This window comes from Somniosus microcephalus, chromosome 24 (genome assembly GCF_052327205.1).
Source record: "Somniosus microcephalus isolate GS21.2 chromosome 24, FLI_Smic_1.0, whole genome shotgun sequence".
In the NCBI taxonomy this organism is placed as follows: Eukaryota; Metazoa; Chordata; class Chondrichthyes; order Squaliformes; family Somniosidae; genus Somniosus; species Somniosus microcephalus.
Window position 1 is genome coordinate 6,062,908 of NC_141010.1, and position 26,766 is coordinate 6,089,673.

The 26,766-nt window shown below is 48.5% G+C and overlaps 1 protein-coding gene across 1 annotated transcript in view; it reads right to left on the reverse strand.

Moving 5' to 3' along the window:
• skap1 (src kinase associated phosphoprotein 1) overlaps nucleotides 1–26,766 on the reverse strand; it is a 504,878-nt gene that overhangs the window by 195,779 nt on the left and 282,333 nt on the right. Inside the window, exons 6-7 of the mRNA XM_085966146.1 lie at nucleotides 15,502–15,585; nucleotides 1,259–1,342 (exon numbers count right to left, since the gene is read on the reverse strand). Of these exons, the coding sequence (XP_085822272.1) occupies nucleotides 1,259–1,342; nucleotides 15,502–15,585 (168 nt within the window). The remainder of the gene's footprint in view (nucleotides 1–1,258; nucleotides 1,343–15,501; nucleotides 15,586–26,766) is intronic.

The following is a 26,766-nucleotide window of genomic DNA, read 5'->3' on the forward strand; positions in this document are numbered from 1 at the left end:
TATATGGACTTCCAGAAGGCATTTGATGAAGTCCCACATAAGAGCCTGTTAACTAAGGAAGAAACCCACGGAATTGAGGGAAAATTATTGACCTGGTCAGGAAATTGGCTGAGCGGCAGGAGACAAAGATTAGGGATAATGGGTAGGTGCTCAAATTAGCAAGATGTGACTAGTGGTGGCCTACAGGGATCTGTGTTGGGGCCTCAACTATTCACAGTATTTATTAACGACTTAGATGATGGCATAGAAAGTCATAAATCCAAATTTGCCGATGACAAAAGATAGGCGGCACTGTAGATGAAAGCATAAAATTACAAAGGGATATTGATAGATTAAGTGAATGGGCAAAACAGTGGCAAATGAATTTCAATGTAGGCAAATGTGAGGTCATCCACTTGCAACCTAAAAAGGATAGAACAGGGTACTTTCTAAATGGTGAAAAGGCAAAAACAGTGGAGGTCCAAAGAGACTTGGGGATCCAGGTACATAGATCATAAAAATGTCATGGACAAGTACAGAAAATAATCAAAAAGGCTAATGGAACGCTGGCCTTTATATCTGGAGGACTAGAATACAAGGGGGTAGAAGTTATGCTGCAGCTGTACAAAGCCCTGGTTAGACCACACCTGGAGCACTGTGAGCAGTTCTGGGCACCACACCTTCGGAAGGATATATTGGCTTTGGAGGGAGTGCAGCATAGGTTTACCAGAATGATACCCAGACTTCAAGGGTTAAATTACGAGGAGAGATTACACTAATTAGGGTTGTATTCCCTGGAATTTAGACGGTTAAGGAGTGATCTGATCAAAGTTTTCAAGATATTAAGGGGAACAGATAGGGTAGATAGAGAGAAACTATTTCCGCTGGTTGGGGAGTCTAGGACTAGGGGGCATAATCTGAAAATTAGAGCCAGACCGTTCAGGAGTGAAATTAGGAAACACTTCTACACACAAAGGGTGGTAGAAGTTTGGAACTTTCTTCCGTAAACGGCAATTGATGCTAGATCAATTGTTAATTTTAAATCTGAGATTGAGAGATTTTTGTTAACCAAAGGTATTAAAGAATATGGGCCAAAGGTGGGCGGGTGTATGGAGTTAGGTCACAGATCAGCCATGATCTCATTGAATGGCGGAACAGGCTCGAGGGGCTGAATCGCCTCTTCCTGTTCCTATGATGTAAAAGGGGGTTTAGAGATCTACATTTCACCAGGAGCCCAGTGTAAGAGACAGAGAGGACATTGCAAGGGCTGCACAGATACCTTTCTCACTGCCATAGTAGTAGAACCTATTTGTATTCAACACACAGAAACGCCTCTGCCATTCGGATCCGAAGAAACTGTGATCTAAAAAAAGAGAAATGGAAGAGCCGTCAAAATTTTCCAAAACTCTGCACCAAGTCCCGTTCAACCATCACCCCTGTGCTCGCTGACCTACAGTGGCTCCCAGTTAAGCAACGCCTCGATTTCAATATTCTCATCCTTGTTTTCAAATCCCTTCTCGGGCTCACCCCTTTTGTTAGGGAATTCCTAAGAATCACAACCCTCCGAGTGAAGAAATTTCAAGTGACTACCAGGATGGGAAAAGGCAAACTGGATGGATCTTGGTCTCTGAGCATCCAGCAATTCCTATCTTCCTTCAACTCAGATTCCATCCCCATCTGCTCAGGCAGTGAACTGTTTCCTGCCCCCTGATGTCTGGGGCCCTGATATCTACCGAAAGGGGTTTGTTTCCTGAGCAAAGCTGATTCCAGCGAATTGTTGACAATGGGGAAGCATGAAAATCCTCGGGGATACAAGATTAGACTGAAGTTAATTCCCAAGGAGGGATGCCAAATGTAATTTTTTCATTGAAACATACTCGAGGTGAAATAGGTTACTGGTGTTGGGCACTGACTGGGCCAGTATAAATTGGTTCAAGCACCAATTAGATATATAATATAGTAGAGTGTAGAAGATTAAGGGGTGACCTAATTGAGGTGTTTAAGATGATTAATGGAGATGATAGGGTAGATAGAGAGAAGCTGTTTCTTCTGGTGGGGGGGGGGGGGAAGAAAAGAGTCCAGAACAAGGGGGCATAACCTTAAAATTAGAGCCAAGCCGTTCAGGAGTGATGTCAGGAAGCACTTCTTCACACAAAGGCTAGTGTAAATCTGGAACTCTACCACCCAAATAGCTGTTGAGGCTGGGGCTCACTAAATATTCCAAAACTGAGATTGATAGATTTTTGTTGGGTAAGGGTATTAGGATATACGGAACCAAGGTGGGTAGATGGAGTGAAGATACAGTTCAGCCATGACCTAATTGAATGGCGGAACAGGCTCGAGGGGCTGAATGGCCTCCTCCTGTTCCGAGATGCTTTTCTTCAGAGAGAATTCCAGAGGTGAGGTGAAAGTGACTGCCCTTGACATCAAGGCAGCATTTGACCGAGTGTGGCATCAAGGGGCCCGAGTAAAACTGAAGTCAATGGGATTTGGGGGGAAAACTCCCTACTGGCTTGAGTCATACCTAGCACAAAGGAAGATGGTTGTGCTGGTTGAAGGTCAATCATCACAGCCCCAGGACATCGCTGCAGGAGTTCCTCAGGGCGGTGTCCTAGGCCCAACCATCTTCAGCTGCTTCATCAATGACCTTCCCTCCAACATAAGGTCAGAAATAGGGATGTTCGCTGATGACTGCAGTGTTCAGTAGCATTCACAACTCCCCAGATAATGAAGCAGTCCACGCCCGCATGCAACAAGACCTCGACAACGCTCAGGCTTGGGCTGATAAGTGGCAGGTAACATTCGCGCCACACAAGTGCCAGGCAATGACTATCTCCAACAAGCGAGAGTCTAACCACCTCCCCTTGACATTCAACGGCATTACCATCGCCGAACCCCTCACCATCAACATCCTGAGGATCACCATTGACCAGAAGCTTAACTGGACCAGCCACATAAACACTGTGGCAACAAGAGCAGGTCAGAGGCTAGGTATTCTGCGGCAAGTGTCTCACCTCCTGACTCCCCAAAGCCTTTCCACCATCTACAAGGCACAAGTAAGGAGTGTGATGGAATGCTCTCCACTTGCCCGGATGAGTGCAGCTCCAACACTCAAGAAGCTGGACACCATCCAGGACAAAGCAGCCCGCTTGATTGGCACCCCATCCACCACCTTAAACATTCACTCCCTCCACCACCGGCATACTGTGGCTGCAGTGTGTACCATCTACAAGATTCACTGCAGCAACTTACCAAGGCTTCTTCGGCAGTACCTCCCAAACATGCGACCCTTTCCACCTAGAAGGACAAGGGCAGCAGGTGCATGGGAAGACCACCACCTCCAGGTTCCCGTCCAAGTCACACACCATCCTGACTTAGAAGTATATTGCCGATCCTTCATCGTCGCTGGGTCAAAATCCTGGAACTCCCTACCTAATAGCACTGTGGGAGTACCTTCACCACAAGGGTTGCAGCAGTTCAAGAAGGCGGCTCACCACCACCTTCTGAAGGGCAATTAGGGATGGGCAATAAATGCTGGCCATGCCAGCAATGCCCACATCCCTAGAACGAATAAAAAAAATGGGATTGAGGGAGATGGCGAGAAGGCAGGTAGCTGGGGTTCAACTCGGAATAAAGAGACAGGTTGGTTCGGGCCTAATGGCATTTTCCTGTTCCTGAAAATTTAGATCTTAATTAACTTCAAGAAAGGATGGCGCCCTCCTGTAGAAGGCACAGACTGGCAGCGCTCCCCTGTGTAATGAACACAATGTTCAATCAGCACTGTCTTCCTGTGTAATGGACCGTGTAGATCACAAAGAAACAATATAAGACACTTAGGCAAAAAAACGGCCTCTGTGGAAATACTGGTAGATGCAAGCGTCTTTCAAAGTGACAGTGAAATTTTCTGAAACCCTAGCTATTTGATTTCAAGAGATAAAACCTTGCAGAGGATGGCAGATAGCGCTAATTAACTAAGAATGCTGTTCTCGGGCTAATCCTGTATAAAATCTATATTATTGATCTCTATTATCTCCCCCTGATCTTCTAGTAAAATAAAAAAAAACTATTAACGTGGCTTGTTGAATCGTATGATTCAAATCCAAGGCGCCTGCAGTCTGTCCACATGGACATCTTTCAGAAGATTTGTATTTATCAGATAGAGTGCTTGCAGCTTAGCATAACTCACGTGGCACATTTACAGCCTGTAACTAGGTTTGCCAACTCTGCTGGGACATATTTTTTATTCGGTCCTGGGATGTGGGCGTCGCTGGCATTTATTGCCTATCCCTAGTTGCCCTCGAGAAGGTGGTGGTGAGCCGCCTTCTTGAACTGCTGCAGTCCGTGTGGTGAAGGTACTCCCACAGTGCCGTTAGGGAGGGAGTTCCAGGATTTTGACCCAGCGACGATGAAGGAGCGACGATATACTTCTAAGTCAGGATGGTGTGTGACTTGGAGGGGAACTTGGAGGTGGTGGTGTTCCCATGCGCCTGCTGCCCTTGTCCTTCTAGGTGGTGGCAGTCGTGGGTTTGGGTGGTGCTGTCAAAGAAGCCTTGGCGAGTTGCTGCAGCGCATCTTGTAGATGGTACACACTGCAGCCACGGTACGCCGGTGGTGGAGAGAGTGAGGGGGAGAATTTCGGTATCGCCCCACTTGGGGTGTAAGTATCGGCCGGGCACAAAATGCAAATTATCGCCACCTACTGGTAAATTGGCCTCCTTCACCCCAGGAGGTGCTTGGAGCGCTAAAACAGGCGCTGCACGACTGTCTTAAAGCGCTAAGCCGTTGGAGCGAGGCACTACCTCCGAGGGCGGGAGCAGTGCAGGTGTGGCCAGTTAGCGATTGCACACAGACACGCTGGCGCCGGTCAGCTCTTAAAGGGGAGGGTCGATCTTGAATTGCAGCCACACCCTGTGCATCGGAGCCCTGAATCTCGGCCTGGACAGACCTGTTGCCACATACTTAAGCCAAGGACCATGGAGAGGGCCAGGGAGCGAGCGCAGCGGTTCAGCGAGGGGGCCTTGGAGGTTCTGGTTGGCGCGGTGGAGCGCAGGCGATCTCTCCTGTACCCGGACAGTGGCAGGAGGCCGCTGCCCAGCGACTATCGAAAAGCTTGGAGGGAGGTGGCTCACAGAGTGACCTCCAGCAGCATGGTGCCTAGGACCCCTGTGCAACGCGGGAAGAAGTTCAACGACCTCACTCGGGTCGTCAGGGTGAGTGCCCTTTTCAGAATCATCTTCATCCCTGCATGTCGACCTCACATTATGGCCAAAGGGTCCAGTAAGCCCCAATGCCCAGCCCTCATCCAGCACCTATGGCCCTTTCAGGAAACTCACACGCACATTCAGCACTTTACACACTGTAAGGGCTATTCGACCATGGGAGGCATTGCAGCCAAGATCAGGGCTGCACACTGTAAGGGCTATTCGACCATGGGCGGCGTTGCAGCCAAGATCAGGGCTGCACACTGTAAGGGCTATTCGACCATGGGAGGCATTGCAGCCAAGATCAGGGCAGCACACTGCAAGGGCTATTCCACCATGGGAGGCATTGCAGCCAAGATCAGGGCTGCACACTGTACTCAGAGCCCGTCCTTTCTCTTGCAGGGCAAGCTGTCGCATAACAGGAGGCAGCAGCAACGGACCTGGGGAGGCTGGCCTCACCTTCAAGCCCTGACCAATCTGGAGCAGCGAGTCCAATGGATTATGACAGGCCGGATGATTGGCCCCGTCGCCACTGGAGATGCCGACCCCGTTATGGACAGCAATGGTAAGGTCATCACCTTTTTGACCTCTCTCCTTCCACTTGTTCCTCACACCAGCATCCTTTGCCACTTTCGAGCCAAATCAGTACATTGCAGCACTCATGCCTCCCTTGCTGCCACCCTGTCCTCACGCTAAAGCCACTCTTGTACCTCCCTGCTTTCAGATGCTGATTCGCCAGGTGAGGAGGCGGGCCCTCAAGCTGCCACTGTGAGTGATTCTGAAGGCGACGACAAGGAGGAAGCCGGACCATCAGTGCCACCCTCAGCCAAGGCAGCCCATGGCCATAATGGGGACACGTCTTCCCTGGAGGGGAGAGCAGGGGGGGAATGGTCTGAGGAGGGTGAAGCTCCGGGGCCCAGCGGGCTGCAGCAACGCGAGGGGGGTAGGGAAGCTCAGCGGCCTTCTCCCCGGAGGGAGAGTCTGGCCTCGAGTCCTGCTACAGTGAGCGCAGAAGAGGTGCGGCTCCTCGCTGAAATGAGCGCCCAAGCGGAGCACAGGCACACTGAGCTCATGGCTGCAGTGGCAAGGATGCCAGATTCCATTGAGTCACTGGCAAGGAGTGTCCAGGACTTCGGCGCAGCACAGGCAAGGATTATCCAGGACGCCGGCGCAGCACAGGCGGCTGCCACGCAATTGCTTCGTGCTGCAATGCAGCCAGTGGCTGGTCTCATGCAGACGCAGATTGAGGCCACACGAGCACTGACTGCTGCCACCCTCGCTGGATCGGGCAGGATTCGCCGGGGCCCTCACCGCGCCGCAGCAGGCCAGCAATCTGTACTTCAGCAGATTGCTCCGCATGCTGCAGTGCTGCCCCGTGGGAGGGCCAGTGTGTCGGCCGAACAGGGAGTTTCTGTCCTCTCTCAGGATGACAGCATTCCTGCTGCCAGCACTGTCACTTCTCCACTGCAGCTGCCACCACCTGTAGGACAGACTGCTGCCGCCCATGCAGAGTTGGAGCAGTCAGCAGCCGGGCCCTCCAGGCCTAGAGCTGGTCCAGGCCGTCCCTCAAGGGCATCTGCCGACTCAGTTTCTGACACTCAGCAGCCTTCCACCAGCCTTGCTGCAGCCACTGGGGTCCCATTGCGGAGGAGCTGCAGGGTGGGAAGGGGCCAATCTCGCAAGCAAAGCAGATCACTCTCGAAGGGCAAAAAGTAGGAGGTGTGGCAAAATGTTGTTAATTGTTTTATTGAAGGCCAAGGATCGTGATCATATTTTTGTTACTGTTTTGGTCATTGTCTCCAAGTTGTGAGAGCCAGTTATGTGACTGACTTTTTTTTAGGGTTTCTCTCTATTACTTTGTCATGCGGGAAGGGCACACAGTTTGTTAAATAAAGAAGTGTCTTTATTCAGAATGTGCATGTTTGCTCTTTGAACTAATTGTTGCCTTGACCGGCTTAGGGGTTGCGGCACGGTTCCATTCATGTTCTTTGAATGGCAGAAGCCATTCCCTCAGAGGGGGCCTAGAAGCGACTTGCTATAAGCCGCTGACGGACGGCCCTTGCACTTTGTGCCTCCCTCCCATCTTGGTGCTGCTGCTCCTCCTCCTCTGCTGGTGCTCCAATGTCTGGTGGCATTGGCTGAGTCCTGAGGATTGCCAGGTTATGCAGCATGCAGCACACAACGAAGTGGGAGACTCGCTCAGGTGAGTACTGAAGGGCTCCTCCGGAATGGTCCAGACAGCGGAACCGTTGCTTGAGCACGCCGATTGTGTGCTCAACGATGTTCCTGGTAGCTTGATGGCTCTCATTGTATCATTCTTCAGCAGGGGTACTGGGCGAACGGAGCGGGGTCATCAGCCAGGTGCACAGAGGATAGCCCTTGTCCCCGAGAAGCCAGCCTCCTGGGTGAGCCGGGGCCTCGAAAAGATCTGCCACAGAAGTCTGGCACAGGATGAAGGCGTCATGGCTGCTGCCTGGAAAGCGGGCATTGACAGCGAGTATCAGCTGTCTGTGGTCACAGACCAACTGGACGTTCAACGAATGGAACCCCTTTCGGTTGCGGAAATCCTCGGCATTCTCTTGCGGCGCCCACAAAGCCACATGCATGCAGTCAATGGCGCCCTGGACCATGGGGAAGCCCACTATTCTTGCAAAGCCCATTGCGCGCTCTTGCTGCTTGTCCGGGGTCATGGGGAAGGAGATGTACTGTCGTCTCCTTTTAAAGAGGGCATTTGTGACTTGATGGATGCAGCAATGCACCGCGAACTGGGAGATATTGGCAATGTCCCCAGTAGCGGATTGAAAGGAGCCGGTGGCATAGAAGTTGAGAGCCACTGTTACCTTCACTGCCACCGACAGAGACGTCCGGCTCTTCAGTTGAGGCTGCAGATCTGGCTGAAGCTGGTGGCAGAGCTCGGTGACCACCTCCTTGCTGAATCGCAGCCTCCCAAAACACTGCTCCTCAGACATATTAATGTATGAGAACTGTTGGCGGAAAAACCTGGGAGCGCAAGGTCTCGTGTGCCGACGCCTGTTGGCCCTCCTCCGTCTGGCCATGATTGGCACTCTCTCTCTGCATCTCTGTGCCCGCTCAATGTAATGGAGAAGCCCGACGTTCCCATCCATTGCAGCCCCCATAGTATGTGGCCACTCAGTTATGCCGGTGAAAAAGCAAAGCAACTACAACGTTCTGGTCAGAAGCCAAAAGTACCTCAGCGAGCGCTGACTCAATGCAGAAATCTCTCTCCCTTTGACTCTCTGCAAATCTCTCTCTCTCTCTCAGAAGGAGTGGTCCAAAAATGGCTACCACAAAGAAGCCAGGAAGAGCCCCCTTTAAATAGCACCCCCCCAGCCCCACAGCGACTGGGAACCGTTCCAGTCAACCTGTCGTTGGGAGCGACAGGCGGAAAGGAGGGTGACGCCACTGAATTTCCGGTCCGGGGCGCCCCAAGGGCGTTGCACTCTGAATGACGTCAGGATCTGCGTGTGCAGCTCAGCAGGCGTTGTGGTTTAGCGCCGCCGCTAAATGTCCGCTCAATTTCGCGAGAGGCGCAGGTATTGCTGCGCCCGGGTGCTAGCTGGTTCGCGCCCCACTTATCGCCCTAAGGCGCTAAAGGGTGGCGCAACCAACTGAATTTCTCCCCGAGTGTTTAAGCTGGTGGATGGGGTGTCATCTTGGAGGTGTCATCACGTCCTCCTACCTCCAACTGCCCGCCTCCCGCTCCCGCTATTGGTCGCCTGACATGTTCATCATCGCGGTGCCCCCACCTTCCCACGGACAATCGGAAAGCGAACGGACTGTGTTACCCGATTGGATGATCCTTGACTGTTAGTCAAACAGCCTTTATTTCTCCATGTCCAATATTTTTATAACTAGTAAACAATAGTGTTCATAAAGAAAATTACAAAAGCAAAACAATTTTTTATTGCCCTCTCTATGATTTTCCTTCTAGGAGGAATTCCTGGAGTGTTTACGGGATGGTTTCCTGGACCAATATGTCGAGGAACCAACTAGAGATCAGGCCATCTTAGACTGGGTATTATGTAATGAGAAAGGATTAATTAGCAATCTTGTTGTGCGAGGCCCCTTGGGGAGGAGCGATCATAATATGATAGAATTCTTCATTAAGATGGAGAGTGAAGTAGTTGACTCAGAGACTAGGGTCCTGAATTTAAATAAAGGAAACTACGATGGTATGAGGAGAGAGTTGGCTAGGATGGATTGGGGAACGTTACTTAAAGGGTTGACGGTGGATAGGCAATGGCAAACATTTAAAGATCGCATGGATGAACTACAGAATTTGTTCATCCCTGTCTGGCTTAAAAATTAAACAAAAAAGGTGGCGCAACCGTGGCTAACAAGGGAAATTAGGGATAGCATAAGATCCAAGGAGAGGACATGTAAATTGGACAGAAAAAGCATCAAACCTGAGGATAGGGAGCAGTTTAGGATTCCCCTGGGTACTGACCCTCCTGCCACTGGAAACAGTTTCTCCTTATTTATTCGATCAAAACCATTCATGATTTTGAACGCATCTATCAAATCTCCCCTTGACCTTCTCTGTTCTAAGGAGAACAACTCCAGCTTCTCCAGTCTTTCCACATAACTGAAGTCAGTCATCCCTTAATATTGTGGATCTCTTAGATTGTACCCCTACCTGCTCAAACACAATCCTGTTTATATAGTGTGAATGTACAGTAGTTTATTGTATTACCAATTGTGGTGGAAATGGAATTTGATGTCATATTTAGTCATAGAGTTATACAGCACAGAAAGAGGCCCTTCGGCCCATCGTGTCCGCGCCAGCCATCAAGCCTGTCTATTCTAATCCCATTTTCCAGCACTTGGTCCGTAGCCTTGTATGCTATGGCGTTTCAAGTGCTCACCTAAATGCTTCTTGAATGTTGTGAGTGTTCCTGCCTCTACCACCCTTTCAGGCAGTGAGTTCCAGATTCCAACCACCCTCTGGGTGAAAAAGTTTTCCCTCAAATCCCCTCTAAACCTCCTGCCCCTCTACTAAGGGGAAAAGTTCCTTTCTATCTATCCTATCTAAGCCTCTCATAATTTTGCACATTTCAATCAGGTCCCCCCTCAGCCTTCTCTGCTCTAAGGAAAACAACCCCAGCCTGTCCAGTCTCTCCTCATAGCTGAAGCGCTCCAGCCCAGGTAACATCCTGGTGAATCTCCTCTGCACTCTCTCCAATGCAATCACATCCTTCCTATAGTGTGGCGACCAGAACTGCACACAGTATTCCAGCTGTGGCCTAACTAGCGTTTTGTGCAGCTCCATCATAACCTCCCTGCTCTTATATTCTATGCCTCAGCTAATGAAGGCAAATACCCCATATGCCTTTTTAACCACCTTATCTACCTGTCCTGCTGCCTTCAGGGATCTATGTACATCGACACCAAGGTCCCTCTGATCCTCTGTCCTTCATAGGGTCCTACCATTCATTGTGTATTCCCTTGCCTTGTTAGTCCTCCCAAAATACATCACCTCACACTTTTCAGGGTTAAATTCCAATTGCCACTGTTCTGCCCATCTGACCAACCCGTCTATATCATCCTGTAGCCTGAGGCTTCCCTCCTCGCTATTTACCACTCCACCAATTTTCGTGTCATCTGCGAACTTACTGATCATACCTCCTACATTCATATCTAAATCATTAATGTACACTACGAACAGCAAAGGACCCAGCACTGATCCCTGCGGTACACCACTGAACACAGGCTTCCAGTCACAAAAACAACCTTCGACCATCACCCTCTGCCTCCTGCCACTAATCCAATTTTGGATCCAATGTGCCTAATTGCCCTGGATCGCATGGGCTCGAGAATTTTCCTTTTCATCATGGTGAGGCCGACACTGTGGGGAGAAGGAAGGATTGGGGACTGTCCTATGAGAAGAGATTGCGTAGACTAGGCCATACTCCCTAGAGTTTAGATGAATGAGAGGTGATCTCATTGAAACATAAAATTCTGAGGGGGATTGACAGGGTAGATGCTAAGAGGTTGTTTCCCCTGGCTGGAGCATCTAGAACTAGGGGGCATAGTCTCAGGATAAGGGGTCGGCCATTCAGGACTGAGATGAGGAGAAATTTCTTCCCTCAGAGGGTGGTGAATCTTTGGAATTCTCTACCCCAGAGGGCTGTGGATGCTGAGTCGTTGAGTATATTCAAAACAGAGATCGATAGATTTTTGGACTCATGGGAATCAAGGGATATGGGAATTGCACGGGAAAGTGGAGTTGATGTAGAAGGTCAGCCATGGTCTATTGAATGGCGGAGCGGGCTCGAAGGGCCAAATGGCCTACTCCTGCTCCTATTTCCTATGTTCTTAATTTCGTACTTTTACACGCCATACCAGCGTCAAACATTCCCAGGTCCGACACAGTACAAGATAAGTGAGAAGTAAAACTCCTCTACAAGGTCCCATTCGGTATTTTCAGGTCTGGCACAGCATGTGTTAGATGAAGTGGGTGCCTATATTCTATTGAAATACTCGCCATCAGTTTAAAATTCTCACTGAGAGTGTGAGGAGAAATTTCCTCACACAAAAGGTCATCGGAGCAAGGAATGCTTTACAACAGGAAGTAGTTGAGGCAGGGACCACAGCAATTTTTATGGGGAAGTTTGATAAATATTCGAAGCAGATGGTTATGGGGACAGTGGGATTAGTTTTGGATTGGTCCAGTAAAGAGCTGGCACAGACATGAAGGGCCGATTGGACTCCCTCAGCACTTTAAATTCCTGTAGTTCTATGACCAGGTCAGAACTGACCCAGCTAAGATGTCGAGTAAAGGTTCCTGTACTCTGCCTCATTAAGATGCCTTAACCTCTAACTCAGGAGTTGTAGCCTTTACTGTCTTAGTGTTACATGTACAATGTCCCACACAGGCCAGGGATGAATATTGCAGATAATTCTGTTATGTAATGGGGATAATATATTAGCATGGATAGAGGATTGGCTAACTAACAGAAAACAGAGAGTTGGGATAAATGGGACATGTTCGGGTTGGAAAACTGTAACTACGGTGCCACAGGGACCAGTGCTGGGGCCTCAACTATTTACAATCTATATTAATGACTTGCATGAAGCGACCGAGTGTACTGTAGCCAAATTTGCTGATGATACAAAGATAGGTGGGTTAGCAAGTTGTGAGGAGGACACAAAGGAGTCTGCAAAGGGATATAGATAGGTTAAGTGAGTGGGCAAAAATTTGGCAGATGGAGTATAATGTGGGAAAATGTGAGGTTATCCACTTTGGTAGGAAGAATAAAAAAGCAAAATATTATTTAAATGGAGAGAGACTACAGAATACTGCGGTACAGAGAGATCTGGGTGTCCTCGTACATGAAACACAAAAAGTTAACATGCAGGTACAGCAATAATTAGGAAGGCAAATGGAATATTGGCCTTTATTGCAAGGGGGATGGAGTATAAAAGTAGGGAAGTCTTGCTAAAACTGTACAGAGCGTTGGTGAGACCACACCTAGAGTACTGCGTACAGTTTTGGTTTCCTTATTTAAGGAAGGATATACTTGCATTGGAGGCAGTTCAGAGAAGGTTCACTAGGTTGATTCCTGAGTTGAAGGAGTTGTCCTATGAGGAAAGGTTGAGCAGGTTGGGCTTATACTCGTTGGAGTTTAGAAGAATGAGAGGTGATCTCATTGAAACATATAAGATTCTGAGGGGGCTTGACAGGGTGGATGCTGAGAGGATGTTTCCCCTCGTGGGGGAATCTAGAGCTAGGGGGCATAGTTTCAGAATAAGGGGTCGCCCACTTAAAACGGAGATGAGGAGGAATTTCTTCTCTCAAAGGGTCGTGAATCTTTGAAATTCTCTACCGCAGAGAGCTGTGGAGGCTGGGTCATTGAATATATTCAAGGTGGAGATAGACAGATTTTTGAAAAATATGGGAGTCAAGGGTTATGGGGAGTGGGCAGGAAAGTGGAGTTGAGGCCAAGATCAGATCAGCCATGATCTTACTGAATGACGGAGCAGGCTCGAGGGGCTGAATGGCCTACTCCTGCTCCTATTTCTTATGTTCTTATGTACAATTACCTAGAATTTACGGTATAGAAACAGGCCATTCGGCCCAACTGGTCCATGCCGGTGTTTATGCTCCACACGAGCCTCCTCCCACCCCTCTTCATCTCAACCCATCAGCAAATTCTTCTATTCCTTTCTCCCTATAGAGGAATGCTTATCTAGCTTCCCCTTGATTGCATCTACACTATTCGCCTCAACCACTCCCTGTGGTAGCGAGTTCCACATTCTCACCACTCTCTGGATAAAGAAGTTTCTCCTGAATTCCCAATTGGATTTATTAGTGACTCTCTTATATTGATGGCCCCTAGTTCTGGTCTCCCCACAAGTGGAAACATCTTCTCTAGTCTACCCTATGGAACCCCTTTATAATTTTAAAGACCTCCATCAGGTCACCCCCTCAGCCTTCTCTTTTTCTAGAGAAAAGAGCCCCAGCCTGCTCAGTCTATCCCGATAGATATAACCTTAGTTTTGGTATCATCCTTGTAAATCTTTTATGCACCTTCTCTAGTGCCTTTTATTTTATTCGTTCATGGGATGTGGGCATCGCTGGCAAGGCCAGCATTTATTGCCCATCCCTAGTTGCCCTCGAGAAGGTGGGGGTGAGCCGCCTTCTTGAACTGCTGCAGTCCGTGTGGTGAAGGTGCTCCCACAGTGCTGTTAGGGAGGGAGTTCCAGGATTTTGACCCAGCGACGATGAAAGAAGCCTCTGTATCCTTTTTATAAAATGGGACCAGACCTGTGCACAGTGCTCCACGTGTGGTATTTTTATATATTAGCTTCATATTTTGGAGTGTATAGTTAATTGTATTTTGCGGGGGGGGGGGGGGGATGGAATTTATTTTTCCAGGTTCCTTCTCTTGGTAGCTGTCAACTTAATTTAAGGATTAAATGAATTGGGAAGGGTCGGTGACAGCGCAGATTGTACATGGAATACTGTACATTATTCTGGTTACAATGCTCCAAAATGGGACGCCCATGCACTGGAGATGATCAAGAGGAAGGGAACAAGAATGATTGCAAGTGTACAGAGATGAGTTATGAGAAAAGATTAGAGAAGATTAAACTCTGCAGCTGAGAGAGAAGAAAGTTAAAGATGTATACAAAATAATAAATGGTATATAGATAAGGTGAATCCAGAATATTACTTCCACATAAGTCAGGCCAGGGGGACAAGACAATATAAATTTAAATTAGTGAAAAGTAAATTTAAATCCAACTTACCCATCAGCCCATTGCTTGCTGACCTACATTGGCTCCCAGCCCCTCAACACCTCAAATTTAAAATTCTCATCCTCCTGTTTAAATCCCTCCACGGCCTCGCCCCCATCCCTATCTCTGTAATCTCCTCCAGCCACACGACCCTCCGAGATCTCTGCGCTCCTCCAACTCCGGCCTCTTGTACATCCCCCACTTCCTCAGTCCCACCATTGGCAGCCGTGTCATTCTCTGTCTAAGCCCCAAGCTCTGGAATTCCCTCCCTAAATCTCTCCAGCTCTCTCACCTCCTTGAAGAGCCTCCTAACAAAAAAAAACACCTCTTTGACAAAGCTCTGAGTCATCTTTCCTAATATCTTTTCTTTGGCGCGACATTAATTTTTTCTGATTACGCTTCTGTGAAGCACCTTGGGAGGATTTTCTTGTTCGAGGAGCTATACAAATGCAAGCTGTTGTTGTTAACACAGAATTTCAGGAAGAATTGTTTCACTCAAAGGGTGATAATCTAGGATAATCTACCAGATAAGGTAGTGGAGTGAAAGACATTAGAGGAGTCCAAGGCGCGGCTGGATTGCAGGTTGGGTGATTTAGGGTTACTGGAAGGGAAAAGCTTGGTGGGCTGAATGGCCTTTCCCTGACCTGGTCTTCCAATATTCTGATTTGGCAAGGAGTGGGCGGAATGGACTGGGTTACATTTTCTCATTCTTCCCTACATCTATACACTACACAGAGTACAACAGCTCGTTAGGTGCTGAACTTTGGGAAACTGTGCACTGTGGGAATTGGGATCAGACTGTCTAACCTCATTTCTCTTAAGACGTTTTGCAGGCGTCCCGAGAATGAAAACTTTCACCCCATCACTCTCAGTTGGATATAAACAGGTCCCGGGGGGCGGCGGTAAGAAGGGCAGTCTGCAGTTAACCAACTCCTTCTTTATTTGACTGCTCAGTATGTTCACCTGAAGGAAAAAAAGTTGTGCATTTCCTAGATTTCAAAAAAGGTCACGAGAGGCAAATATTAAAACGCGAGAGGGAATTTTTTTTTATATACTGTACCTCTGCGTTTCTTCTCCAAGTAACCCTGCTTCATTATACTGGGCAGGTCTTGAGCCGGGATGATGGAAATATCTTCACATTGCACTAAGACAAAACAGAACACATTCAGGAAAATCAATAGTTTGCTTCTGTCTAACAAAATTAGATTAACAGTCTTAGCAGAAGAAAGCTTTTAACATAAATGTCTTCTTAGAAACCTGGAGGGGAATTTTAACTCCCCCAAAATGGGTAGGTTGGGGGGCAGGTGAGATGTAAAAATTTTTTAACTCTCAAACCTGGACCCAACCCGCCCAATTCGAGGAGGCGGGACAGGGGAGTGGGTTTGGGGGGGGGGGGGGGTGGGGGGTTGCGACCAACCCACTTCCAGGAGACGGGTCGGTCATTTAAATAGTTTAATGAGGCTGTGGGGATGGGGAAGGGAGGGGGAGAGGGAAGGTGAAGAGGGAAGGGGGAGGGGGAAGGGTGAAAGGGGAGGGGGAGGGGGGAGAGGGGAGGGGGAGAGGGGAGGGGGAGAGGGAAGGGGGAGATGGAGATGGAGAGGGAAGGGGAGAGGGAAGGGGGAGAGGGACAGGACCAGCCTTGGCTGTGATGGGTCCAATGCTGACAGTATATTCAAGCTCATATTTCAATCTCCATTTTGGGGAGGGACTGGAGAGTTGCAGATATCTAGATAACTGGATCCCTGCAAGAGTCAGCCTTCAAGAGAGGACTATGAAGGGGTGAAAACTGGGGAGGGGGGAGAAGAAAGAGGAGGATGGGAAAATCATCTCCCCACTGAGGCTGTTTGGCTCATCACTCGGAGTAGTATCACCGGAGGCCCACGAGCAGGTCCCCTGCTCAATCTGTGGTGTATGGCATATGGGAGACGGGGAAAGAAAATAAATATACGTTAAGAAAAACAATAGCCAGTGCTCAAACCTTAATGACTTCTAACTGGTATTGAACTGACATATGCAGAGAGCAATGACCTTTTAATATCCCATCATGTGTTCAGAGACTCCCAGGGTGCCCGCTATTTTCACAGCCCCAGTCATCGTTTAGTTTTCATTCTGCAAGATCTAAGGAATTGAGGTGATGTTCGCCATTTCCTTGCAAATGTCCACTTGTCCCTCAGTGGAAATAAGGGATAAGGAGGTTCTTCCAACCTTAAACAAATTAAGCAGGAACCTGCACCATGTTCTTTGTATCTTCATGCTCTTCCCTTGTTGAGAATGGTGTGAAGCAGAGGAAGGATTCTCAGGCTGATTAACAGTCTGCAACGTGAGTGCTTCTTCCAGGGTCGTAACCTTCTTTATCCCAGCCAATAGGGGCATTAGTCCTTTACGGTGGGAGGGTTTTATGGGTTCCCGCGACCTATACGAGGAGTGGGGGGGCGGGGGTCGCCAACACCCACCGGATCCCGCTGGATCTCAACCAAGGATTCCTAGCCGGAGCTCCAGTCTCCACTCGCCGGGACTGTCTGGAGTGGGGTTCGAACCCTGAACCTTCTGACTCAGAGGCAGGAATGGCTCCCACCATGCCAAAGGCTTTCTCTGGTCCCCCTGTAAATAAATAGGAACATGAAAAAGCCAATTAACCCACCCAGCGTGCCCCGCTGCTTCGATTTAAGCTCAGGATCCACTCAGTCGTGGCTCAGTGGGCAGCACTCTCGCCTCTGAGTCAGAAAGTTGTGGGCTCGAGTCCCACTCCAGAGACTTGAGCACAAAAATCTAGGCTGACACTCCAGTGCAGTACCGAGGGAGCGCTGCACTGTCGGAGGTGCCGTCTTTTGGATCAGATGTTAAACCGAGGCCCCATCTGCTCTCTCAGGTGGACGTAAAAGATCCCATGGCTACTATTTCAAAGAAGAGCAGGGGAGTTATCCCCAGTGTCCTGGCCAATATTTATCCCTCAACCAACATCACTAAAAAAAAGATTATCTGGTTATAATCACATTGCTGTTTGTGGGAGCTTCCTGTGTGCGAATTGGCTGCTACGCTTCCTACATTACAACAGTGACTACACATCAAACAAATACTTCATTGGCTGTAAAGCCCTTTGGGATGCCCCGAGGTCAGGAAAGGCGCTGGAGAAATGCAAGTCTTTCTTTTTTTTCTTTTAGTCCATCTGCACGCTTCCGCCCGTGATGCCATGCCCCCTAATTAAAGGGGCATTGACTTTACAGAATAAGTGCCCGTCAAACCTTTTTTGGGGGTGTTTGGAGGAGGAAAGAGGGGCAGAAGCCCTGTCACACACAGGGATGACACGGTGAAGATTTCCAACAACTTAGAGTATATCAGAAGCATTTTCTCTTATTTTTCCTCAAAAGACAGCGCACCTTTAAGTTAAAGGTTCATCAAAGCAGCAAATCACTTTGCATTAACATTCCAGATGGAGAATTGAGCTCACTTACTGTGGCCATCGTTTCCTAATATTTTTCAAATAAAAATATTTTCCAAATAAAAACAGAAATAATTTCCATCACTCAATAAGAACACAGAACCAAAAATATACAGTAATTGCTTTAAAACCTTAATGTGAAATTTTGCAATAAAAAGTGCATTTTAAAAAATTAATTCTCAGATGTGGGCATCGCCGGCAAGGCCAGCATTTATTGCCCATCCCCAGTTGCCCTCGAGAAGGTGGTGGTGAGCCGCCTTCTTGAACCGCTGCAGTCCGTGTGGTGAAGGTGCTCCCACAGTGCTGTTAGGGAGGGAGTTCCAGGATTTTGACCCAGCGACAATCAAGGATCGGCCGATATATTTCCAAGTCAGGATGGTGTGTGACTTGGAGGGGAACTTGGAGGTGGTGGTGTTCCCATGCGCCTGCTGCCCTTGTCCTTCTAGGTGGCAAAGGTCGCGGGTTTGGGAGGTGCTGCTGAAGAAGCCTTGGCGAGTTGCTGCAGTGCATTTTGTAGATGGTACACACTGCAGCCACGGTACGTCGGTGGTGGAGGGAGTGAATGTTTAAGGTGGCGAATGGGCTAAAAATGATTCTAAAAATAATGATTACATTTTCCAGAGGCTGCTGAGTTTGAGGCTGAGTCACACAGAGCAGACAGACTCTCGGTTCAACCCCTGATCTCTGCCGAGATGGCTGATCTCAGCCAGAATGGCAGCGGGGGTGCTAAAACTGGCCTCAGTGCCTCTGGGCTAGTAGAGGGAGGGGTGGGTAGAAAAAAAAAATCAGCCCATGTGCCTGATTGCTATCCTGTTGGAAAATGCAAGTGCATGGCTGCAGAATGAAGACAGGATTGGGGTTTTTTCTTTCTGCGATGCATCCCGCAGTCAAAGAGCCTCTCTGGCATTCATTACCAAAGCTGGTCTATGATTAAAGTAATTTTGGGCAGGGCACCGGGGTACTAACAGCAGCGGAACAGAGTCAGGACAAGGAGTCGGTGCATTCTAGAGAGCAGGAGTCAAAGGGGGCTGGGCGGGAGAGAACAATTCTCTTTAATTTTTAGTTATTTATTCTCCCGCGTGTTGGAATTGGCTGCTTGCAAATAAGATAAATAAATGCACAGCCCAGCGAGCACACATTTGCACGTCGAGTTAACACATGCTGAAATTCACATTAGAATTATGCTGCAGTTTTCTTATGCAAGAGCGGTTTTCTTGTTGGGGGCTCATTAAACTTCTATTTATTCATCAGGCGATGAGCAGAGAGTCGAATAAAACAGAGAAAGAAGCAGGAGAGAGTCGTGTTGGGACGAGAACTCTTCCTGAGCACGCTCGCAGATCGGAGCAACCAGGGGGAGAGGCGAGTGCTGATAGCACAGCAGCGATATTTCACCCCTCGCGCACTCGCTCTCCAGACGCGTGCAATAAAAAAAAGATTTTTGATTTCAAATTTTGCTTTCACTGATTCACAACAAAACACACACACACACAAAATAGCCTGCCAAGGGCCTGGGAAGAGAGATCCCACCACGCACCCCACCGCCCCCCCCCCCGATTCCCATGAGGCACACATCAATATGCAAGGTTTAAAAAAAAATGGAATTACCCGGGGACTTGCATTTTTCACCACGCGTTGCTTCAGCAGTTTAATTTCATTGCGCACACTCTCGCTGAGTATAGAAGCAGGGCTGTGATTCCCCGGGATCCTGATACACATCTACTGCATAAATCATTGAGTGCAGCCTGGTAATTCAATGAAATAAGCCACGGAATTGAAAGCTTCATCTGCTCCATTAAAAGATCAATTAAGGTCCTCCAAACCCTGCAGACACTAACAGCATTTTTTTCCTCTCTCTCTGCATTTAATTTATCTGATTGGACCCTTTGTTATGTGCAGGTTAATGGTGCGATCAGAACATTGCATTTAACCCCACACGCACACCCAGTTACTTATTTCATTAATATTATTGCTTTTATATTATTATTTTTTGTTTTAAAACCTCTTTGCTCTCTCACTAAACAGCTGGCCGTCTAATGCACATTGAGCTGAGCAACTGCATCGCGGCAATCACACAGGCTAACACAATAAACACCGCTGCTGTGATTAACATAAAATCTGGGCAGCTGCAAAGACACTAACTACCGCCGCAATTTCTTGCCAGGTTACAAACATATTTTATTTGCTTCCCTCGCTGTCTTCTTCCCTCCTCTCCTGGACTCGAGCTGGGAGTATAAACTCCACGAGCTCTAGCTGCCCTGACTCACTCATGTCGCCATTCTTCACGGGCAAGTCTGGACAGCGAGTTTCTTTGTCAGCCGTGGCTCAGTGGGTCGCACTCTCTCACCTCAGAGTCAGAGGGTCGTAGGTTGGAGCCCCACTCCAGAGACTACAGGCCATAATCCCAGCAGACACTCCCAGGTGCCATCTTGCGGATGAGGCCTTAAACCGAGGCCCCATCTGCCCTCTCAGGTGGACGTAAAAGTTCCTGCAGCACTATTTCAAAGAGTAGGGGAGTTTGTCCCGATGTCCTGGGCCAATATTTATCCCTCAACCAACATAATTAAAAGAGATTATCTGGTCATTATCACATTGTTGTTTGTGGGAGCTTGCTGTGCGCAAATAGGCTGCCGCGTTTCCTACATTACAACAGTGACTGCACTTCAAAAAAAGTACTTCATTGGCTGTGAAGCACTTTGGGATGTGCTGAGATCGTGAAAGGTGCTGTTTAAATGCAAGTCTTACTTTACGAGACCATATTGGGCGGCACCTGCCCTGATCCTGCCCCCTCAGGCACCCCTTCTCAGGGTTGGCGGATGGCGTTCGGGAGCAGGAACCCTGGCTGGTTTTTGTTCTCCCCTAGCCTTGCCCCAGGGGCCACCGAGACCATTCGCAGCATCTCTACAGCTGCCTTGGCCGAGATCAACGAACTCTCAGCACAAACCCCAGGGATCGAACGAGCGATCCCCCTGGTGCCTGTGACTCAGTGTCACATCATGCTGTGCAGTTTCCCAATGATCCTTTAGGGATATCACTAACGCAATGTCATGATACATCTGTGTGTCTGTCAACTCAGCAATACACTTCAAACAACACGGATGCGGAAGAATTCTGGAGGGCGGGGGTCGAATAATTTGCTAATAATTCAACAGCACTTTGCCATATTCTACTTATTATTTTATATACTAATTAGATTTTAATTAATCGGGGAATTCTTGTGATCATTAAGATGAAGGATGTTAGTGCAGGGAAATGAAACACTTTCCCATTTTGGTACTAGCGCCACGCAATCCCAGGTCAGGTAAAGCACGGCACGGACTCTCGGGGAATCAAGGCAAATGGGGATCGAGCAGGAAAGTGGAGTTGAGGTCGATGATCAGCCATGATCTTATTGAATGGCGGAGCAGGCTCGAGGGGCTGTATGGCCGACTCCTGCTCCTATTTCTTATGGATGCAGAGTAAAGCTCCCATCTATTCTGTTCTATCAATGCACCAGAACTCCAATCTCAGAAGAGGGCCCCGACTGCACCAATGGGAGTTGCAGATGTCCGAGTGAGATGGAAAGTAGAACCAGATTGGGGGCAGTTTAGAGCTCCAGGGCAGGCGCTCCAAGAACTGGACTGAAACCGCTGAACTCATTTCACAAGGGATCCTCCTTATCACCAACAAACAGAGGACACATTCATCCAGCCAGCAAGGGTTGCATTTGAAGCTTAATGCTACGGTTCCTCGTTTGGTGGCATAGTGGTTAGCACTGTTGCCTCACAGTGCCAGGGACCCGGGTTCAAATCCGGCCTCGGGTGACTGTCTGTGTGGAGTTTGCACATTCTCCCCGTGTTTGCGTGGGTTTCCTCCGGGTGCTCCGGTTTCCTCCCACAGTCCAAAGATATGCGGGTTAGGTTGATTGGCCATGATAAAAATTGACCCTTAGTGTTAGGGGGGGATTAAATACGTGGGGTTACGGGGATAGGGCTTGGGTGGGATGGCTGTCGGTGTAGGGACCGGGTGCTAGGGTTTGGATGATCAGCCATGATCTCGTTGAATGGCGGAGCAGGCTCAAAGGGCCGAATGGCCTACTCCTGCTCCTATCTTCTATGTTTCTATGTATGTTTGTTAAACGGATAAAGGTTCTAAGTATGCAAAATTGTGTTTACATTGAAAACATTGTAAAAAGAAATGAAAATGACAGAAAAAAACTCAATAAACTAACAGGATATTCTCACAGGGGAGGAGTTCTTCCTCTGTCTGCAAAGTTGTAAATAAAGACTGCCATTCATATAGCGCCTCTCACAATCTCAGGACGTCCCAAACCGGCTCTCCTTCTCCTGTGGCTCTCTTTATGTGGTTCGGTGTCAAATTTTGTCTGATTTATGCTCACTCCTGTGAAGCCCCTTGGGAACAATGTTCCCTTTAATTTTTTGGGGGCACGCAGCCACTTTAAGGGGCGACACGGCCCATTCAAAATACGATTTAAAAGGCGGTGAGCCGGCTGCGTGGGAGCTCCAGAGTGCTTGAAGGGAATGCTGCTTGGGACGTTTAAAGGCACTATATAAATGCAAGTTGTTGTTGTTTACAGCCAATGAAGAACTTTTTGGTGTGCAGTCACTGTTGCAAAGCAGGCGCCGAGTTCCCTGAGGTGATTATGCATTGTTTATAAGCATGCTCTCTTCCCCATCAGGCTCTCAATAACTAAAATACAAACTTGATATTCGCATCAGGAGTTCTACCCAAGCCCATCAGCCTGACTGTAAAAATCTAGCTCACATAATCATTCCAGGAATCTCGGAGCCAAGAGGCTCATTGAGCTCAAATCACGTGCTCCGATTTGACACCAATTTGAACATTTCTTTTTAAAACTCACCAAAATATTAAACTACTGAACTTAACGATACAAGAAATAAAAGACCAAAACTCAGGAAACAATAAATTAAACTGCCGTGAATTGGAAAGCCCGGGGGAGAGGGTTTCCTTCTAATTGTGGGGCGTCTCGTCTGGTCTGCAGTCCTGTAAATGCGAGAAAAGTTAAAAATAATAAGAACGCGGCTTCCTTTTTGAAAGTATGTTGGTGGATTGAAGGTCGTCGGCCAACCACTGGGGAAAAAAAGGGGGCTCAGAGCAATTCGACACCAACTGGCTCGACGTCAGCCCTCACTCTCCCACCGGGAGCTTTTCACGCTGATCCTGTTCGCTGCCCTTTTCTCATCTCTTGCGGCGTTTTCCTGCTCAACTTCTGACTGAAGGAACAGGGCATCACGTTGAGGGGTTGTCAACTCTGGCTGGACATATTCCTGGAGGTTCTATCACATGACCACCTGCCTCTGACCGCCCCACCCCCACGCTCCCGCCATTGGTCGCCCGACACACCCATCCTCGCGGGGCCCCGCCTTCGCACGGCCAATCGGAAAAGGGAACAGGCTCTTCGTTACCCAATTGGATGATTCCCGGCCGTCAGTCAAACAGCCTTTTCTTTCCCATCTCCAATATTTTTATAACTAATAAACAGAAATATTTAAAGAAAATATAAAGAAACACGATTTTTTTTTGCCCCCTTTGATTTCTGTCCAAGAGTGGCTCGCAGCAGTGTCCTGGAGATTAATCTTCAATTGCTGCAGACTCCAGACCAATCCTGGAGGTTTGGAAACTCTACGCCCGAGTCTGGACAGGCAGTGACTACAAAGAGCAGCAAGATCCACATCGCTAACTGGAGCCTAGAACAGGACAAACCAGCTGGTAAGAAATACGAATAAAATTGCCCAAAAATTGCTTCAAAGGCAGTTGCCACACATGGCTCAATAGCCATAGTTCAGACACCCTCTTCTAAGGTACTGCCTCCATGGGTCTTTTTATTTTATTCGTTCTCGGGATGTGGGTGTCGCTGGTAAAGCCGGCATTTATTGCCCATCCCTAATTGCCCTTGAGAAGGTGGTGTGAGCCACCTTCTTGAACCACTGCAGTCCGTGTGGTGAAGGTGCTCCCACAGTGCTGTTAGGTAGGGAGTTCCAGGATTTTGAGCCAGCGACGATGAAGGAACAGCGATATACTTCCAAGTCAGGACGGTGTGTGACTTGGAGGGGAACTTGGAGGTGGTGGTGTTCCCATGCGCCTGCTGCCCTTGTCCTTCTAGGTGGAAGAGGTCGTGGGTTTGGGAGGTGCTGCCGAAGAAGTCTTGGCGAGTTGCTGCAGTGCATCTTGTAGATGGTACACACTGCAGCCACGGTGCGCCGGTGGTGGAGGGAGGGAATGTTTAAGGTGGTGGATGGGGTGTCAATCAAGCGGGCTGCTTTGTCCTGGATGGTGTCGAGCTTCTTGAGTGTTGTTGGAGCTGCACTCATCCAGGCAAGTGGAGAGTATTCCATCACACTCCTGACTTGTGCCTTGTAGATGGTGGAAAGGCTTTGGGGAGTCAGGAGGTGAGACACTCGCCGCAGAATACCCAGCCTCTGACCTTTTCGATTCCCATCTCTGCAAGACCACAGTGTACTTTCAGAGAACCAATGGAAATTCTGCCATGCGCCTTCCCAGGGGGCAATTGAAAATATTTTATATTCTTCATCTCTATTCCCCATTTAAAAAAAATGTATTTATTTATTTCTCTTCAAATCATTTGCAAACAATCAAACAGCAGAGAAAAATTCTGAGCAATATGGAGTCACGGTCCATTTAACCAACTGAGTCATTCTTCGCTAAAAGAAAGAACAGGAAGGTTAATGTGCAACGTCTCCATCTTGGGAGAAATAAATGCCGAATCTGCAGATCCTAGTTTCCCAGAGCGGTCACAGATCTACGCACTCACTGAGGACAAGACTCTCACTTCTCTGTTCCGTATTCTGAGGGCAGGACACTGCTACTTTACTTTTTTCCCTTCCGTTACGCATTCTATGCAGTCGTATTTGAAATGTAAACAAAATGAACCCACCCCGCACTCTTGAAAGTTCAAATGCTTTCCTTCATCAATATATTCACTGAATTAAGGGGATTCTGTGTTTTTTTTGGCGCGGGTAGGTAGATTACGGGCTAGATTTTCGAGGAGCCATCAGGCGGGGTTTCAGGCGTGTGGCGGGGGGAAATCCTGAATTTGGGGGTCCCAACACCATCCCGCCCAAAACCCCGCCCCACGTAAGTTTCAGGGACGGCGGGTACCCGCCCCGCACTGGGACCCGCCGAAACCAGGCGGGAAGGGATTAGTGCCAATTAACTGCCTGTTAACAGGCAGTTTTTAGTCTAATCCCTATTTTGAGGGGTTTCTTGTGGGTTTCCCAACGGCTCCAAACCACGCCAGGTTAGCGAGGCGGGCCGTTGGGTTGAAGAAGTTGGAGGGGTCGCGATGTCGGCGCTCAGGTGAGTGATGGGTGCATGAGTGCAAAGGTAAGTGTGTTTGGTGTGTCTAAAGTGTGTAAAGAACTTTTACTTACCTGTACTTACCTTAACAGCCTTTCTTCCTGTAGCCGTCGGGAGTGCATCACTCAGCCGGAACTGAAAGCTGAACGGCTGCAATCTGTCAAAAGTGACAGCCTTCAGCTTTGAGTGCCGGTAAGAGTTCTAACTGAGTCTGTGCAGAATGAATCATGTCAGAACTCAGTGTCAGTGTTTCACAGCTTCAAACAGCTGTGAGACACTGATATTTCATCTGTCAAGAAATTTCAGTCTGTGACGTCACCTGTTGCCGGGTGGCCCTTAATTGGCCTGCTGAGCCCGCTGGGCGGGCTCAACAAGGTCAATCAAGGGAAAATCGCGCGGATTGGCCGGACGTCGAAGTAGGCGGGTCAAAAACCCGAAAGGGAAAGTCCCGTCTTCTTCCCGACAGGTTTGGCAAAATCTACCCCTACATTCTTATACTTAAGGTGAATTATATCTGTGCTGGTGGATAGAACATGTCACCTTTATTCACACTCACCAGCATCAAACGTTCCAGGTTGATAAGTCCAAACCAGAGACTAAGTGTGGTTTGAGGCAGAAAGATAATTAAAATAACACAACAACTTGGGTGTCAGCCGTGCCTCAGTTGGTAGCACTCAGAAGGTTGTGGGTTCAAGTCCCACCCAGATATTTGAGCGCGTAATCTAGGCTGACACTCCTAGTGCAGTACTGAGGGAGTGATGCACTGTCGGAGGTGCCAACTTTCAGACGAGAAGATAAACCGAGGCCCCGTCTGCCCTCTCAGGTGGACGTTAAAAGATCCCATGCTGAAACACAGAACCTCCAGACAGTGCATCGCTCCCTCAATACTGCCCCTCCAACAGTGCATCGCTCCCTCGGTACTGCCCCTCCAACAGTGCATCGCTCCCTCGGTACTGCCCCTCCGACAGTGCATCGCTCCCTCGGTACTGCCCCTCCGACAGTGCAGTGCTCCCTCAGTACTGACCCTCCAACAGTGCAGCGCTCTCTCAGTACTGCCCCTCCAACAGTGCAGCGCTCTCTTGGTGCTGCACTGGAGTGTCACCCTAGATTTTGTGCTCAAGTCTCTGGAGTGGGGCTTGAACTCACAACCTTTTGCCTTTTTTAAATTCATTCACAGGATGTGGACGTCACTGGCAAGGCTAGCGTTTATTGCCCATCCCTAATTGTCCTTGTGGAGGTGGTGAGCCGCCCTATACAACTGAGTGGCTTGCTCGGCCATTTCAGAGGGCAGTTATGACTCAAGTACACATTAAGAGGAACAGGTAGGGTAGATAGAGAGAAACTATTTCTGCTGCTTGGGGATTCTAGGACTAGGGGGCATAGTCTAAAAATTAGAGCCAGACCTTTCAGGAGTGAAGTTAGGAAACACTTCTACACACAAAGGGTGGTAGAAGTTTGGAACTCTCTTCCGCAAACAGCAATTGATGCTAGATCAACTGTTCATTTTAAATCGGAGATTTTTGTTAACCAAAGGTATTAAGGGATATGGGG